The following is a 15,392-nucleotide window of genomic DNA, read 5'->3' on the forward strand; positions in this document are numbered from 1 at the left end:
AATGGAGAGGAGGTGAAAGAGAAAGAATATGCTCATCAGCTTCCCACTGCTGGACAAATACTGGGGAAAAATCAACTTCAAACGAGTAAGAGTTTGTTTTGGCTCATGGTTTCAGCAGCTCCAGTCCATGGTTGGTTGTTCGCATTGCGGCCAGGCAGAGCATCATGGCAGAACACGTGGTGGAGCAAAGTGGTTCCCCCAAGGTGGCTAGAAAGCAGAAACAGAGAGAGGAAGGGCCAGGGCCCCGACCCGCCCTCTGCCACCAAGCTAACCTCTTCCACTAGCCCCACCTCATTAAACTCTACCACCCACCACCACACCATGGGGCCATGATCAAGCACCAAGCACATAGGATCCGAAGGACATTTGAACCATAGCACTCGGGCCCTGAAGGAATATCCAGCATAACACAGGAAGGGAAACTGACTGACCACGGGTGGCTGAATCAGGAATGCCCTCAACAGAAATAGAAAATAAGAAACCCTAGTGATTTGTGAGGAGGGGAGGTTGACATTTATTTTAATGACACAGATTTTGATGCATCAGGAGCTCTCACAAACCCTGAAATGCATAATACTGAAAGTCCATGGGAGAACTGCCCTGGAGTTATGACTAAACCTCTGAGAGCAGTATTAAAAACAACTGTCAGCACGACTTCATTGTATGATCATTATCTAACATTCCATTTGAAGTTATGGGTGATGCTGATCCTGGGATGGTTGCTTATATATACTTGGGTACTAAGATTTATTGAAGAGGCTACAATATTATATTACAGAAAAGATATCCGTTCACATTATTTCTGGCAAATACATTTCTATATAATGAGGGCCTCACTCTAGTATGGTACATCTTCCACATAAAATCCTAGATCAAACTCCACAAAATGAATACAATTTTCAAAAATAAAGAAAACATATTGTAAGTATAATTATTACAAATAAAATTTTAAATGCTTTAAATCCTGTTCAAGACATTACACACACACACACACACACACACACACACACACACACACACACAGAGTTCTATTAAAGTACTATTGCCTTCAGTCTTAGTAGGGTATTGAAGTTCATCAATAATCTTAGTTGTGGCACCTTAAAATTATTCAAATGGTTACATTTTTTGCAACTAGGGGGTGCTGGAGCACTACAGAGGACTACATTATATCCCATTAATTTTTTTGCAATGAGTCTCTAAAATTAGCCATCAGTGAACTAAATAAATAGCATTGTCTTACATATCATAGCTTGCATAACATTTTAATACATTATTTAATACATTATATAATCAAATTGGCCATACAGAGTCTCAGTTGGAACTTTCCAAATATATTCATTGGATCTTATGTTTATAATACTGTTAGTTTTAATTTCAGCAGTGGTAGAAAAAAAGTACATTGAATATGATATTTTTAGGAATGGGGGTTCTCATAAAATGAGACTTAGTGCTTACTTTCTGGTTGGAATGAGATCAAAGAAGTAAATCTCAGTTGCCTAGACTTTCAGCAAGAAAGAAAATACAAGTAGAAGTGAAGTCTAATATAAACAAAGATATCATTTACTTAATCTTTAACTGTTCTGTAATATATCCCAAAATATTCAAATAAATAAGAAATAAATTCGGAAAATTTTTAATTTTACTTAAAATATGTAGGCATTTTAATCCAATAAGAAGTTAAAATTTCAATGATCATGGATTTTTTTTTTTTACAATTCAAGTTACTTCTAGTAGTATGATACTTATTTCCTCTTGGTTTCCTAAAATGATATGAAATAATTTATTTACTAGTGCATTCCAATTTAAAATTTGCGTAACTGTTTTTAAGGCACAATGCTTTTGTATAGTCTACATCAACAAATACAAATACATTTTTAGGTTTTAATGTGGATTAAATAAGCTTTTTGTCCTAAATATTGAAATGATGCATCTATCTTTTATTTATATATATTTTATCATAAGTCAGAACTTAGTATGGATTGATTCAAGTTCAGATTTCCCTTTGCCTCAAAAATGCATATTGTATTTCATTAGCTGGCATTTTGACAACTGAGATAACATGAGCTTATTTTACAAATTAATAATTTTCTGAACTTTATTTCTCCACAAAGCCTCCATAATTTATAATTGATATATTTCTACTTACAAAGTTTAAACAGTATCAATAAAACTTTGCTTAATTTTTGATAATACCATCTAAAATAATATAAGAATAAGACGTCTTTCTCTGAATGTTACAAGGAAGGAACTCTGAAATACTGCATACATTAGAAGGGTGACCATAACAAGATTCAGCGTGCACAACATTTCATTACCAGAATTATCTGAAGTATTTGCAGTTTATACAAACTGAAGAGAACTGTTTAGATGTATAATGTGTAGTATGCTCATCATTCATTTATTCTTAAAGCAATATGCTTGCTATACGTATATACATCATTATTAGACCACAGACTTGCAGGATCATGCTGCCATTCATAAGTAAGGTGCCACATTTTATTACAATCAAATGGCATCCAAAATGTAATATATTGCTATGGAAATGCAACAGTTTTCACAGATTGGCAAATATGAATGAGGTTGGTCACAATGAAATGGGACTTTACTTTATATAAATGGAAAAGATTTATCACAAATATATAGACCAATATATAACATTGAAGAACAAGAAGCAGAAAGGAAATAATGCTCTCGCATACAGATCGATTCGTTTTGCTGCTGTGGGAATAACAGGTTTGGCTGGAGGAGGTTTCTTGCTGCTCTTTGCCTGAGATTTTCCCAGGCCATTGTTGACTTCAATGGGTTTGCCATAGCAGTCGTAATTGGACAACTCAAAATCTCTCGGTAAGCTTCCAACGATGCTGAAGTCATTGGACCTCAGATCTGACTTAGAAGTACAAACCTTTTTACATCTGGTCTCACCAACCTGAGGATAAAAATTAAAGACAAAAGGTATTTAGGGCTTTCTGTGTACAAAACACATCTCTTCAAAAGGCTATTTTATCAATCGCTAGTTTCCACAGAAGGTGTTTGTTTATCCCACAAGGAGCTAACAGAGATAGCAGTCAGCTGACTGAACCATCACATGGCTTGAACACGTAGGCAGAAACGCTGCCTAAATAACAAGGCTTACATCATGGAATCGACTTTTGATTGGTCATTCTGTGCAAGGGATCAAAGCACAAAGCAACACGTATTTTAGGCTTGTGAGAGTTTTCTCAACTTAAAGGCCAAGAAACAAAATCCCTCCCAGGTCTAGTACATTACTACAACCGAGACAATGTTACTACAATACATGGATTAGAGGAATCGTCTTCTTTTAATTTTTTATTTCCCTATTGATTCTGTTTCCGAACAAGGCTGTTTATAAATGACTGAGAAAGTTCCCCTCCATTGAGAAACTGTGTCTCTAACCCACATTCACAATAAGAGGAAAACATGGTCACCATTACCACGAACAAGTGGCAGGCATTAGCAGCGTGTTGGCTAAAGTTGTATTAAACAACCACACCAGGGAAATACAAAGACTGTGTATACTTCAGCCAGACCACATGGTACAGAGATCACGCAGTTTCTAATTTCTGAATTATTAAATTGGAATAAATTTCTTATACAAAACAACTAGTTCCCACTGAATTCTAGCAATGAGAAATGCTTAGACTAGGCAGAGGCAAAGTCCTCATGTCACAGAATTGCACTGTCATATTTGCTCCATTGCTTAACATTTTCACTGTTACCACTAACTTTATTGATTCATCTTTGAAATCTTCACTACCAACATTTAGTAAGTTTCTGGTGAAAAAGGAAACCATTTCATCGCATACTGTTTGTATAGTACAGTTCCTCAGGCAATTTGCTTTCTTGGCATAACATTGGCTGATTCTATAAATTCTATTTATGTGTATTAGATTGTGGCTGGGTAAAATAATACTCCTAATGTAATAAACGTAAGAAATTTTATTTCCCAGAAGTATGTTAGGTACCAGGAAACTATACTTTATTTGAACAAAAACCGATATATATTTCCTGGGCAGTGTTTAGAGGTAGATAACAAAAATATTTTGAGTGAAGAATCAGGTTCACCAGAGCTCAGTCCTCTTATCAAATACCATGTGAATGTGGGGACTGGACAGCCCACTGAGAGAGGACAGCGCTAGCAACTAAAATCTGAGTGCTGTAAATCTGGCTGTAAGAAATGCACGTACACATGAAGACGTGTGTGCCCACGTAGATATTCTGACTTCCGGGCCTCTACCGCCTGGCCCACTTAAGTTGCCCAAACTAAATTTTTAACACCACTTTCAGCAGTGAGTCAGCCACCAAGCTCCACCACATGTGCACGCACAGGCACACGGGGACTCGCTCACTGTACACTCGCACCTTCCGGATCCGCCAGTAGGGCAGCGACAGGAGCACAGGAGCTTGCATGCTTCCCAGCCGGTCTTTGCGGAGCCCTGAGCGGTGAAACCATGAGTCGCTGCACTTCAGAAGCCCAGGACGGACTCTCCATTGGGAATCTCGGCAGGATCTTCAGACCTCCGCGGTCTGTAAAGTCAGCGACCCTCTGGATGCCCCAGTCTTTCTTTCTCCCTTTAGAACCCCCAAATCCAAAGATTTTAGCTGCAGCAAAACAGAGGCGGACTTTGCCTCTGCAACAGACCTAGACAGCGTGTCTTCTTATTTTTACTTTTTTACAAACAAGACCAAATGTGTTTTCTGCAGAAATGCACTTACCATAAATCATATTTTTATATAGCTTAGAGTGTGGTTCTGGTCTCTGTAAATATGTAAACATGTTGCCAAATTTACATGGTTTTACAACCATATAACCTAAGTCATGTATGAATAGCTAAAATATTCTAACTTATTTTACTTGTATTACCACAATCTTCAATTGTAGTAGTTTTAATAATTTCAGGAATTTTACTATAGAGTTTACTAAAAGTATGCAAATATGATGTTGTATTCATTCAGAGATTATTTATTATAAATCTATCAATAAATGAATAACTTTTTCAATGTTAAAACATTAAAAAGTACTCCAAGAAGCTTCCGGTTAATTATATTAGTGACTTAATTATTATTTTTTTCCCCATTAAGGTTATTGGTACATTTTTAGTATAAAATACAGCTACATTCATCATTGGGTTCTTGTACCTTTACATGAGTATCTTGGTTCTTATTTTTTTTCCCCTTCCCTTGCCCTCCCTTCACCCCTTCCACCCTTTCCTATTTGCAAAGACCTTGTCTCCATTTTTTTCCTCTTCTCATATGTTTTCCTTTCCCTTTTTTCCCTTCCCCTACCCCTCCCAATTCCCCTGCTCTTTTAGACCTTTTCTTCCTGCTACACAATATCAGTTATACATTTTTTAAATTACAATATTAAGATCTAGGAGACATTACCACAGATTTTACAGAATTTAAAAGGATATAGAAAGCATATTACAAAAATCTTCATTGAAATAAATTTGACAACTTCTAAGAAGTACCTTGGAAGACAAATTAATGAAACTAACTCTGGAGGAAATATAAAATTTGAATAGCACCCATTAAAGAAAGTATACTCCTACCTTGAAAACCTACCTATATGACAACAGCTGGCTCATAAACATTTTAACTGATAAATTATATGAAACAATTAAAGCAGAAAAAAGAAGGAACACTTCTCCCCTCATTTTAGGAACTCAACATTGTGCTAATCCTAAAACTGGATAAAGATAATAGAAGAAAAAAGTATGAAGATAGATAGAAATTTGTTTAACAAAACAAACTATTGGAAGTCAGATATGGCAGGATGTAGAAAGTGGTTTTGTTATAGGGATGGCAGTGTTGGTTCAGCATTGGAAGATCCATCCCCAAAAGTCATCATTTTAACAGAGGAAAGGAAAAAGCCATATGATCCTGTCACTAGTTGGAGAAAAAGTATTGGACTAAATTCTACAGCTGTCCATGGTAAAAGCTATCAGGAGACTAGAAGTAGAACAGAAGCTTCTCAACAGATTAAAGACATGTACTCCATACTTCCAGTGAGAACGCCTTATATGAATGGAGAAGATACAATGCTTTCTCCTTAAGGTGGGGAACAAGGGCACATATGCTTACCCTTTATCTGTCCATTATACTTTGAAACCTAGTCCCCACCAAACTAGTCTGGCAATAAAATGACACAACTAGGATAGGATTGGCATGGCAGAAGCAAAATCTTTATATGTAGATTAAATAATCATCTACAGAGAAAATACTAAGAAATCTCTAGGAGCCCCTAGAACTTGTACTTGAATTTAGCAGGATTAGAAAACACAAGGTATATATAAAAATTCAGGTCTGTGTATACTTGCTATAAATGAAGAACTGGATATTGAAATTTAAAAGATGCAGGAGTACAAAGGACCTAGAAAAATTAAAAACAAAAACAGGGTTGGAAGACATTTAGTACCTAATTTTAAGACTTCTTCTAAAGCTACAGTAATCAAGGCAATGTTGGGGTAAGGAAAGACATATAGATCATTGGAATAAAACAGAGAATCTAGAAATAGAACAACACATATACAGTCCACTGAGTTTTGAAAGATTTTTTAAACATTAGCATTTTATAGAATATAAACTCAATTCAAGAGCCGAGGAAGAGATAGTGTTTTCAGCAAATGGCACTAGAACATTTGGTATCCGTATATAAAAAATTAACCTCAACCCTTTTTTTCCATACATGAAAATAACTTGAAGGGATCTATGAACCTAAATAAGAAAGTCTAAAAATATAAAACTTTAAGAAGAAACTATAAGGGAAAATATTTATGAATTCAGGGTAGGCAAGAACTACCTAGGATACAAAAACCATGATGTATAAAAGAAAAAAACTGATAAATGAGATTCCATCAAAATTTAGAACTTTAAATGACATCATTAAAATGAAAAGTAGTCCTTAAACAGACCATATTTACAATGCATATAATCTATGACCAGAATATATGAAGAATTCTTAAAGCTCATTAATAGACAACCTAATTAAAATGTAGATGTAAGAAGATGATAAATAGCCAGTACAGCACAACGATTGGTGTGCAACTCTAGAATCAGAAAAATACTAATCAGTACAATAATAAGATTGAATTATACACTCATTAGGAAGATGAAGTCAAAAGTTTTAAAAGCCTTGTCATGACTTTTTCTTTTTGTTGGATTCTCCCCTTTTGCATTTAATTTGTCACGCCCAATGGATTCATTCTGCTGGGCTTCCTGAGGTTGTGATCCTCATTGTCTTTTCCTAGGGTATTGTCTAAAATTTTTTGGAGTGCTGGTTTGGTATTCATGAAGTTCCTGAGGTGCTCTTTATCATGAAAGTATTTTATTTCTCCATCAATTTTGAAAGATAGTTTTGCAGGGTACATCAATCTGGGTTGGAGGCTGTTTTGCTTTAGGGCTTGAAATACATCACTCGAAGCTCTTCTTGCCTTGAGGGTTTGCATTGAGAAGTCTGCTGTGATTCTGATGGGCTTTCCTTTGTATGAGATTTGTTTCTTTTCTCACACTGCTTATAGAATTTTGTTCTTCTGTTGGATTTCTGGAATCCTAACTATTTTTTTTTTTTTTGGTACTGGGGATCAAACTTGGGACCTTGCTCTTGCAAGACAGGTGCCAGAACCACTGAGCTAAATCCCTGGCCCATTTGCTCTTTGTTTTTGTTTTTGTTTTTTTGGTACCGGTGATTGAACTCAAGTCCTTGTGCTTGCACAGCAGGCAGCGAAACCCCTGAGCTAAATCCTCAGCCCTTGGAATCCTAACTATTCTATGCCTATGTGTAGATTTTTTTTTTATTAAGGCTAGCTGGAGTCCTATATGCCTCACTTATCTGTATGTCAAGTTCTTTTCCCCTCCTTGGGGAGTTTTCTGCCATCACTTCTGTGAACAGTTTTTTTTTATGTCATCTGTACTTTCTCCTCTTTCTTCATTGACTCGAATCAGTCTTATGTTATTCTTCTTTCCATCATCTAGCAGCTGCTGGATTGATTTCTTGTGTTCCCTTACAATTTTAAAGCAATTTTTCTTTTCCTCCTCAGTAATTGCAATCTTATCTTCTATATGTGAAATTCTATCCTCACATTGGTTCATTCTGCTGTGCAGATGTTCGATGGTTTTTAATCTCTTGGAAATCTGTTTGTATCTGTTTTATGAATTCCATTTGTTTTCTATGTTGGGATTCCATCATGTTCCTCAGATCCTCTATTTTTTTAATCTATGTCCTCTCTAGATTAATCATGTCTTGCACCATGAGCAAAATCTTTGCTGTTATCTGAGTAATTATTTCTGATTTCATTTTTCCCAGATCCTCTTTTGTTGCCAGTTCAGAGAGTCCAGGGGGGTTGAGTATCAGATTGTTCCATCTCGTTTCCCTCTAGGGTTGCTGTAGGAGATCTGGAAGTCTGTTTCTGAGGCTTGTTTATGTGTTTTCTCATTTCCACAGCGTGGGGGTGCTTCTGGGGCCCACACAGCTCACCTTCTCTGCCCTAGGAGCCTGGGATGGAGGCAGGGATCTTCCTTCCGGGTTCTAGTGACTTAATTCTTTAAACCCTCTTTCAACAATATATTAGAAGACCGTTGTATTCAAAATGAGTGGCGTGTGTGTGTGTATGTGTGTGTGTGTGTGTAGGCATGTACACACTGAGGAAGAGAAGTAATTTTTAAGGATATGAGAAGACAAAATGAGTGAAATTCCATTCTCTACTGAGAAGAGTCCTCCAGATTTCTTAAGTAGATCTGGATTAATCAATTATTTGGCTGGTACTTCTTGTGCCATTTATCAGAGACTTTTAGTCAAATAAACTTTCTTTCTTCATTAATACTTTTTAGGCCTTATAATCATATCAAATATAAACACAAAACTATAAAAGGGTTTATAAGTATCATTTGAATTGTTATAATATGACATGAAAAGTGATGAAATAAACTGCTTAAAACAAGGAAATAACTCTACTTAACACAATCTTGAAAGTAATTTTGGGGGGCCAGGAATTTAGCTCAGTGGTGCTGCCCTGTGCCTCACAAGCACAAGTTCCTGAGTTTGATCCCTGGTACCAAAAAAAAAAAAAGTAAATTTGGTCATACTCACCTACAACTTACAATTTTTCAATTGTTCCTCACCATGAAGGTATATGTTGCTTATTTTTATCATATAAATTTTCGTCAATTTTGCAAATTACTGGTAACAAACAAGAGTAATATGATAATGAAACTGTGAAGAATAAAAAATGGTGCAGAAAAAAGCTTTTTAATGATTCAAATGTTTGCCTCCCATATATTTCGTGGTTTCTTCAAGTTTGAATCCATATACATTTCAAAGCAAATAATTTTGAACAATATTTCTTGACTTACAGACTTAACCATGGTTTTATTAAGCTGTTTTCTACAGATGATTAAAATATGTTCAGCGGAAATAAGCTGTATATATTTTACTGAATTTATATTATATTATATTTATTATATATATCGAGTATTTTTAGATGTGGGTGGCAAACTCTAAGAACCTCATACTAAAAATTGGATTGAACTATTGTTTATTATTTTATGCATTTTATCATTCCTTTCCTTAGTAAGCACAATATTATTTTCAAAATTAGTTTTAAAAGTTTTCTATAACCCAAATCTCATTATACTTCCATTAATTATTATTGTCATTCTGTCTAAAAATAAGTGACATATCACCTGATTGATTACTTGGCAAAAGTTAGTGTTTTAAAATGCAAAATACATTGTAAAACATATATTTTGAATTTAAAATCATAATTCTATTTTTAGAGTAAAACCATTGATTAAAAAGGCAACAATTTAAAGTTTATTTTTATATCTTCTTTCACATGTCAATATATAACAATCTTATAAATATATTAAGTTATAGATTTGATGTAAGTTTGGTGTTATATTAAGGGATAACTTGTTTTGGTATTCAGTAGTTTGAAGCCTGAATCAAGATATAAATATGACATGGGTACATAATTTTTTAGAAATTGCATTTTATCTGGCAAGTAATAAGAATAATTTTCTTTTCTTCCTAGAGATAAAAATTTCTAGTCAATTCTTAAATTGCCTAAATAGCTCTCTATGATTCTTGTAGCAAGATATCACAGTTTCAGAATCCAGACAAGTATGCTTTTATTAGCTGCTGAAACATAAAGAATTAAAATATAGAAGTTCTTAAATGTGTTGGAATTTTCACTATTTTAATTATTTAAAGATAAATTGAAAATAACATAAGTCAAATATTCAAGGATCAAGGGCTGGGGATTTAGCTCAGTGGTTTCACTGCCTGCAAGTGCAGGGACCTAAGTTTGATCCCTGGTACCAAAAACAAAAAAATATTCAAGGATCCACTTATCCTTCATGCCCACACTTGAAACATTTGAAATGTCTAGAGTATTCCTCCTTCCATTTCTAGCATGGATAATGTCTTTTATCTCCTTGCTCAGACAAAATACCTGACACCCAAAGTTACATGGGGAAAGGTTTATTTGGGTCACAGTTTGTAGAGGTTTCAGTCCATAATCGGCTGGTTCCACTGTGAGTGGAATGCAAACAGGCATCACAGAGAAGAAAACAGTCCATGACAGGCGGAAGGTAGCAAAAGCAACAAGGGACCTTAGCAGCATTTTTCTGCCCTTTTTATCTTATCCAGGCTACTTAGGTGGGCAGCACTCACTCCCTTAATCCTAGTGCCCTTGAGCCTAGCATTGCACCATGAATCGATTCCAGCATCACACACTCTAGATCCAGCCACCTCTGAAAAGCCCCACCTGTGGCCGCATGAGGCTTTAGGTGGACATTGAGACAGAAGCCATAATTTTGAAGTAAGTGTATCTTTCAGAAAGACAAGCAGTGTCTCCTAAGGAGCATGCTTCCAGTTCTTTGATGTGCTGATGCATGTCCTTATGGTCCTTTAGTTCTTCTTGGTAACAAAGTCTTTTTAGACTTCAGTTGTTACAGAGCCTAAAGTAAAATACTGGCAAAAGAAACTCTACTTTTTTTGAAAAAATGTTTTCCTGGTGCAGGATTAAAATAAGTCTGAAATGGCCCAGGATACTGCAGTTGTGACATCAATAAAAGCGTTAAGAGTAGCTCACTGATAGAGCTATGTAATTCCTAGAATTTGGTAAATGAGGTGCAGGTACAGTGAGGATGTGGAGCCCTTGAAGAGCCCAGGAGCATTTTGTTTCCTGGAAAATGAAATAAACCATATTTCTTATTGCTCTTGTCCAGTTCAGTGGAAATCACGGACATTCTGTTTAAAAGGAAGGAGAGGAAGAAGGGGAATTGGAGACTAAGAGGCAGACTCCTTGGGAACCTCAGAACTTAAGGACTGAGTGGTGATTTTTTTTTTTTTGCATAATTTGGAGTTGAAAAGAGAGTGGTACCTGGAAAATGAAATGGATGCTGCATAAAATCCCTGAGGATAGTCTGCTTTGTCTAGCAAGAGGGCAAAAAAGGGACTGCTCAATATTATAGAAAAATTTGGCTAATAGTGTCTCTAATTCACTCAAATATCATAGGGAAAAAAATTCTGGCCCCATTCACATGCACCACAAAGGTGGTGGAATAAGTGGAGCCTCCATCTTATGAGGCCCTCCTAAGGCACCTCAACCCCACTGAAGTGGTGTCATTGGTGTCGGAGAAGGCCAAGTGGGGAACTATGACTCCCATCTCTGAGACCAATAACCAGGCCTCACTTCCTGTTCAGTGTCCGTGGAGATCTCCTTGGGAGCATGGACTTCTGTCCCCCACCTGAAAGTTGCAAGCTACTCTTCCTCTTCTGCTTTGGAGGACACTGTAGGAGGAGGTGGAGAGTCAGGATCTCAATCTTCACCAAGGCAGTGCCCCTGCTGATTCAGGAGGATTTCTTGGACTACTGGGACCTCCCCCACCACTTTCAGGTATTGCAAGGAACCCACCCTCACTGAGCAGAGAACCTGGACTACTTCTTCACCTGGCAATTATGAGTCCACATCCTTCCTCCCCTGGAACAGAGTCAGAGAAAGTCAGCAAAAATAGAGGGTTTAAATTCTCCTAATATAATATAATATGAAAAAGTGTAAGATTCAAGAGAAAATCATTCATCCTGAAATAAGATCTCAAATTGAATTTAAAAATCAGTACATGTCCAATCTAAGATGTCAAACTGAGAAATGTTTGATATTAAAGGGTCCATGATAAAAATGCTTCAGTGAACTATGAGATATGTTGAAACAAATGAAAAAAATGGAATTTCTCAGAAAAAAGAAAAATGTCAGTTGTCATCAAAATCTGAATACATAAATACATGCTCTTTTGGCTTGTGTCTAGCTGTCCCTCCAAAGCCTCATGAACTCATATGTGGAACTTTTCTGAGGTGGCTGCATCTGTGATGCTGGAATTAAGGGTTTGTGATTACTAAATGTCCAAGTGATTAGTTTGGTATAGTTCTGGGTGTGGAAAATGGGAAGGGCTACCCTGGGTGTGAGTGCTACCTGCCCTAAGGGTGCATGGCCGGGAAAGAAGGGACAGAAAGTGGGCTGCTGCTGTCTCTTGCTTCTTTGCTACTTCACTGCTTGCTGCCTTGCTGGCTTCTGACTTCTCCCAGCCATGAACTATTTCTCCTGTACTAACTATGAACTGAAACCTCTACAAACTCCTTTAACTTTGAGTATCAGGTATTTTGTCACAGCAATGAGAAAAGTAAGACAGATACATGCATGCAGACATATATATGTACTTAAGTATATACATATCAAATAGGAATTTTAGAACTGAAAATATATAATAACGAAACCATAAGCTCATGGATCAAACTGGAGGTAAGAATCAATGAAATGAGAGTTATTATAATAGAAGATAATCAAGCAGAGAAAAGAGATCAGGAAAAGTAAAGGCCCAAGATATAGACGTGTAACAGTGGCTCTAGCATTTTTGTTATTGGAGTCCTTTAAATAATCAAGAATAGAGCAAGTTTGCAAAAGTACTCAAAGAAATAGCAACTGAAAACTAAATTTTGCAAGTGTCATCAACCTATATTTTCAATAAGCTGTGAAAATTAAAATAAAAGATTAATCCACAAAAAGACACATTATAACTACACTTCTAATCATTAAACACAAAAACATTTTTTAAAAAATCCAGAGACAATGGTTTATCCACAGGGAAAATACAATTAGAATGTTTCATTCTCAGGAGAAGGAATGGAAGTCATAAGAAAATGCACAGTATTTGTTACGTGTAACAGCACACAGACAGAACTGAACTGTGATTCCCACAATCCTGTACCTAGAACAACTGTCTTTCAGAAAGGAAGCAGAAATCAAGACATTTGCAGATGAAGGAAACCAGAGATTATACTGGTAAATCTCCCCAAATAATGGATAAAGTATTTCTCTGAACATAAAACAATAAAACATGACCTTGGACTATCATGGTGAAATAAAGAACACAGCAAACAAAAATATAAATAAGCTTTCGTTCTGCTCCTGAAGTTTAAAATTTTTATTTGGTAAGGAAACAAAAATCAAAACTGTAGACTATGGCTGTCAACATATGTAGGAGAAATATTTAACTATAATAGAAGCAGATAAAGGGTGAAAAGAGATGTAATGACTCTGAATATCACACAAATCAGTGTCATGACCAGTAGACTGTGATAAGTCATATATAATACAGTATCTGAACAAACACTAAAGTTACACAAAATGATACACTTAAAATTGATATAGAAGCTGGGTGTGGTGTTGTGTGTCTATAATCCGAGCAGTTGGGGAAGTGAAGGCAGAAGAATTACAAGTTCAAGCCAAGCCTGAGCCACTTAGCAGTGTTTTGGCAAAATCCCCACTCAGTGATGGCCATCAAATCAATGCTGTAGCCTTAAACTCCTAGATCTCAGTGGGAAGTCCTCAGGAAATATTGATATTGATATTGATATTGATTTTCTTCCTAAATAGTATTTGATCTATGTGTTTTGAATGTTTTCTAAAAAATGCATTTTCTGAAAAGTGCATTTTGCTCAGTTCCTTTTCATTAGTATGATCAGAAAGCAAAGGAGGCAAAGTGCCAAGTCTCCCAGACCTGCACCTCCCCTGACCCTGCAGCGAGAAGTGGGGTCCAGTCACCGGGTGTGCTCATCTTACCTGCAGAGTGCTGATGTGAACTGGAGTGCCCATGCCATTCACAGTATTCTTTTTAGCTGCATTTCCACTTTTGCCACCTGCTTGCTCAGCCTTAGCAATTCTGGCCTTTTCTGCTTCCACTCTCTTGGGGTTGTTCAGCATCACCTGGACGACCGCGTACTCCACCAGAGAGGCGAATCCAAAGAGAAGGCAAGCGATGAGCCAGACATCCAGTGCCTTCACGTAGGACACCTTGGGGAGCTCGGCGGCTAGCGTGGTGCACTCCGAGGCCAAGCTGAGCACTGAGAAGATGCCTGCAGACAGAGAGGGAAATTCACGGTGTCCCCAGGAAAGGCTCTGCAATTGCTGCTCTGTCACAAAATTCCTGAGTGGCAACTGTCAGAGTACTACAGGGGAGTCATCAGGTTCCCGTAGGCCTCAGGATGAGAAGACACAACAGGCATGTGCTCCTTGCTTTTGTTGGCTAACCCAGGACCTCAGACCCATTGGGTAAGTGCTACCCTGAGCCCTAGAGGCTTTTGTGTAAGGAGGATTGACTATGATTGGAATGGTGCTAAATACTCACCGAAAAAGTAAATAGAAAGTTAACCCAAGATATAAAAACGGAATTTTAATCTGGCTTAGATAGTAAAGATGTCTATAGTATCTCTGAGGAAGCCATAAAGCCCTCTGACAAGGGAGGATTATTTCATTTTTCAACTTTGTTTTAGAGAGATTTCAGTTATAGAGGGAATTTACACCCACGAACAATGATATCTGAAGAGGAAATAGAACACATAAAGCAACTCTTGGATAAGAATTATTTTCACAATAAATAATCTAATAGAAAAGTCAAAATAGAGAATGTTCCTATGTCAGAAAAAAAAAGGAAATGATCCCAGCTTTTCCAGGAAAGGCATAAAATTCTGCTCTAAGCAATATTAACTGCATATGGAAACTAACATATATCCATTCAAGAAAAGTAATTAAAGTGAATGCATAATTATATATAATTTATACAATATAATACACAATAATAAATAAATTTTGGTGAGTAATAGAAACACTTTATTATAGATCTCAGAGAGAAAGGAGGTTCCTATGACAGCTAGTTGGAAGTCCAGAAATCTAGTCAAAGTTTCACTTCTATTTTTTAATGGAAAGTTTTATTTTTAAAATAAATTTTATTTCATCTCATTCTCCCTTCCCCTCAAGCCCCCTCCCCTCCCTATGCACAAAAGCTTTGTTTCCACTTTTCCTTCTACTCTCACTTTT

The 15,392-nt window shown here is 36.5% G+C and overlaps 1 protein-coding gene across 5 annotated transcripts in view; it reads right to left on the reverse strand.

The window, feature by feature from the left end:
* Window positions 1-716: 716 nt before the first annotated feature.
* Window positions 717-15,392, reverse strand: part of Glrb (glycine receptor beta) — an 82,959-nt gene continuing 68,283 nt past the window's right edge. For all 5 annotated transcript variants that reach the window (XM_004868544.4, XM_021247455.2, XM_004868545.4 and 2 more), the window contains 2 exons: window positions 14,139-14,431; window positions 717-2,926 (listed from right to left, as the gene is read on the reverse strand). In XM_004868544.4, the coding sequence (XP_004868601.1) occupies window positions 2,630-2,926; window positions 14,139-14,431 (590 nt within the window). In that variant the 3' untranslated portion in view covers window positions 717-2,629. The remainder of the gene's footprint in view (window positions 2,927-14,138; window positions 14,432-15,392) is intronic.

The sequence above is a fragment of the Heterocephalus glaber genome, unplaced genomic scaffold, assembly GCF_053883595.1.
Source record: "Heterocephalus glaber isolate CG9 unplaced genomic scaffold, H.glaber_assembly_v1.0 deba00001737, whole genome shotgun sequence".
Taxonomy (NCBI): domain Eukaryota; kingdom Metazoa; phylum Chordata; class Mammalia; order Rodentia; family Bathyergidae; genus Heterocephalus; species Heterocephalus glaber.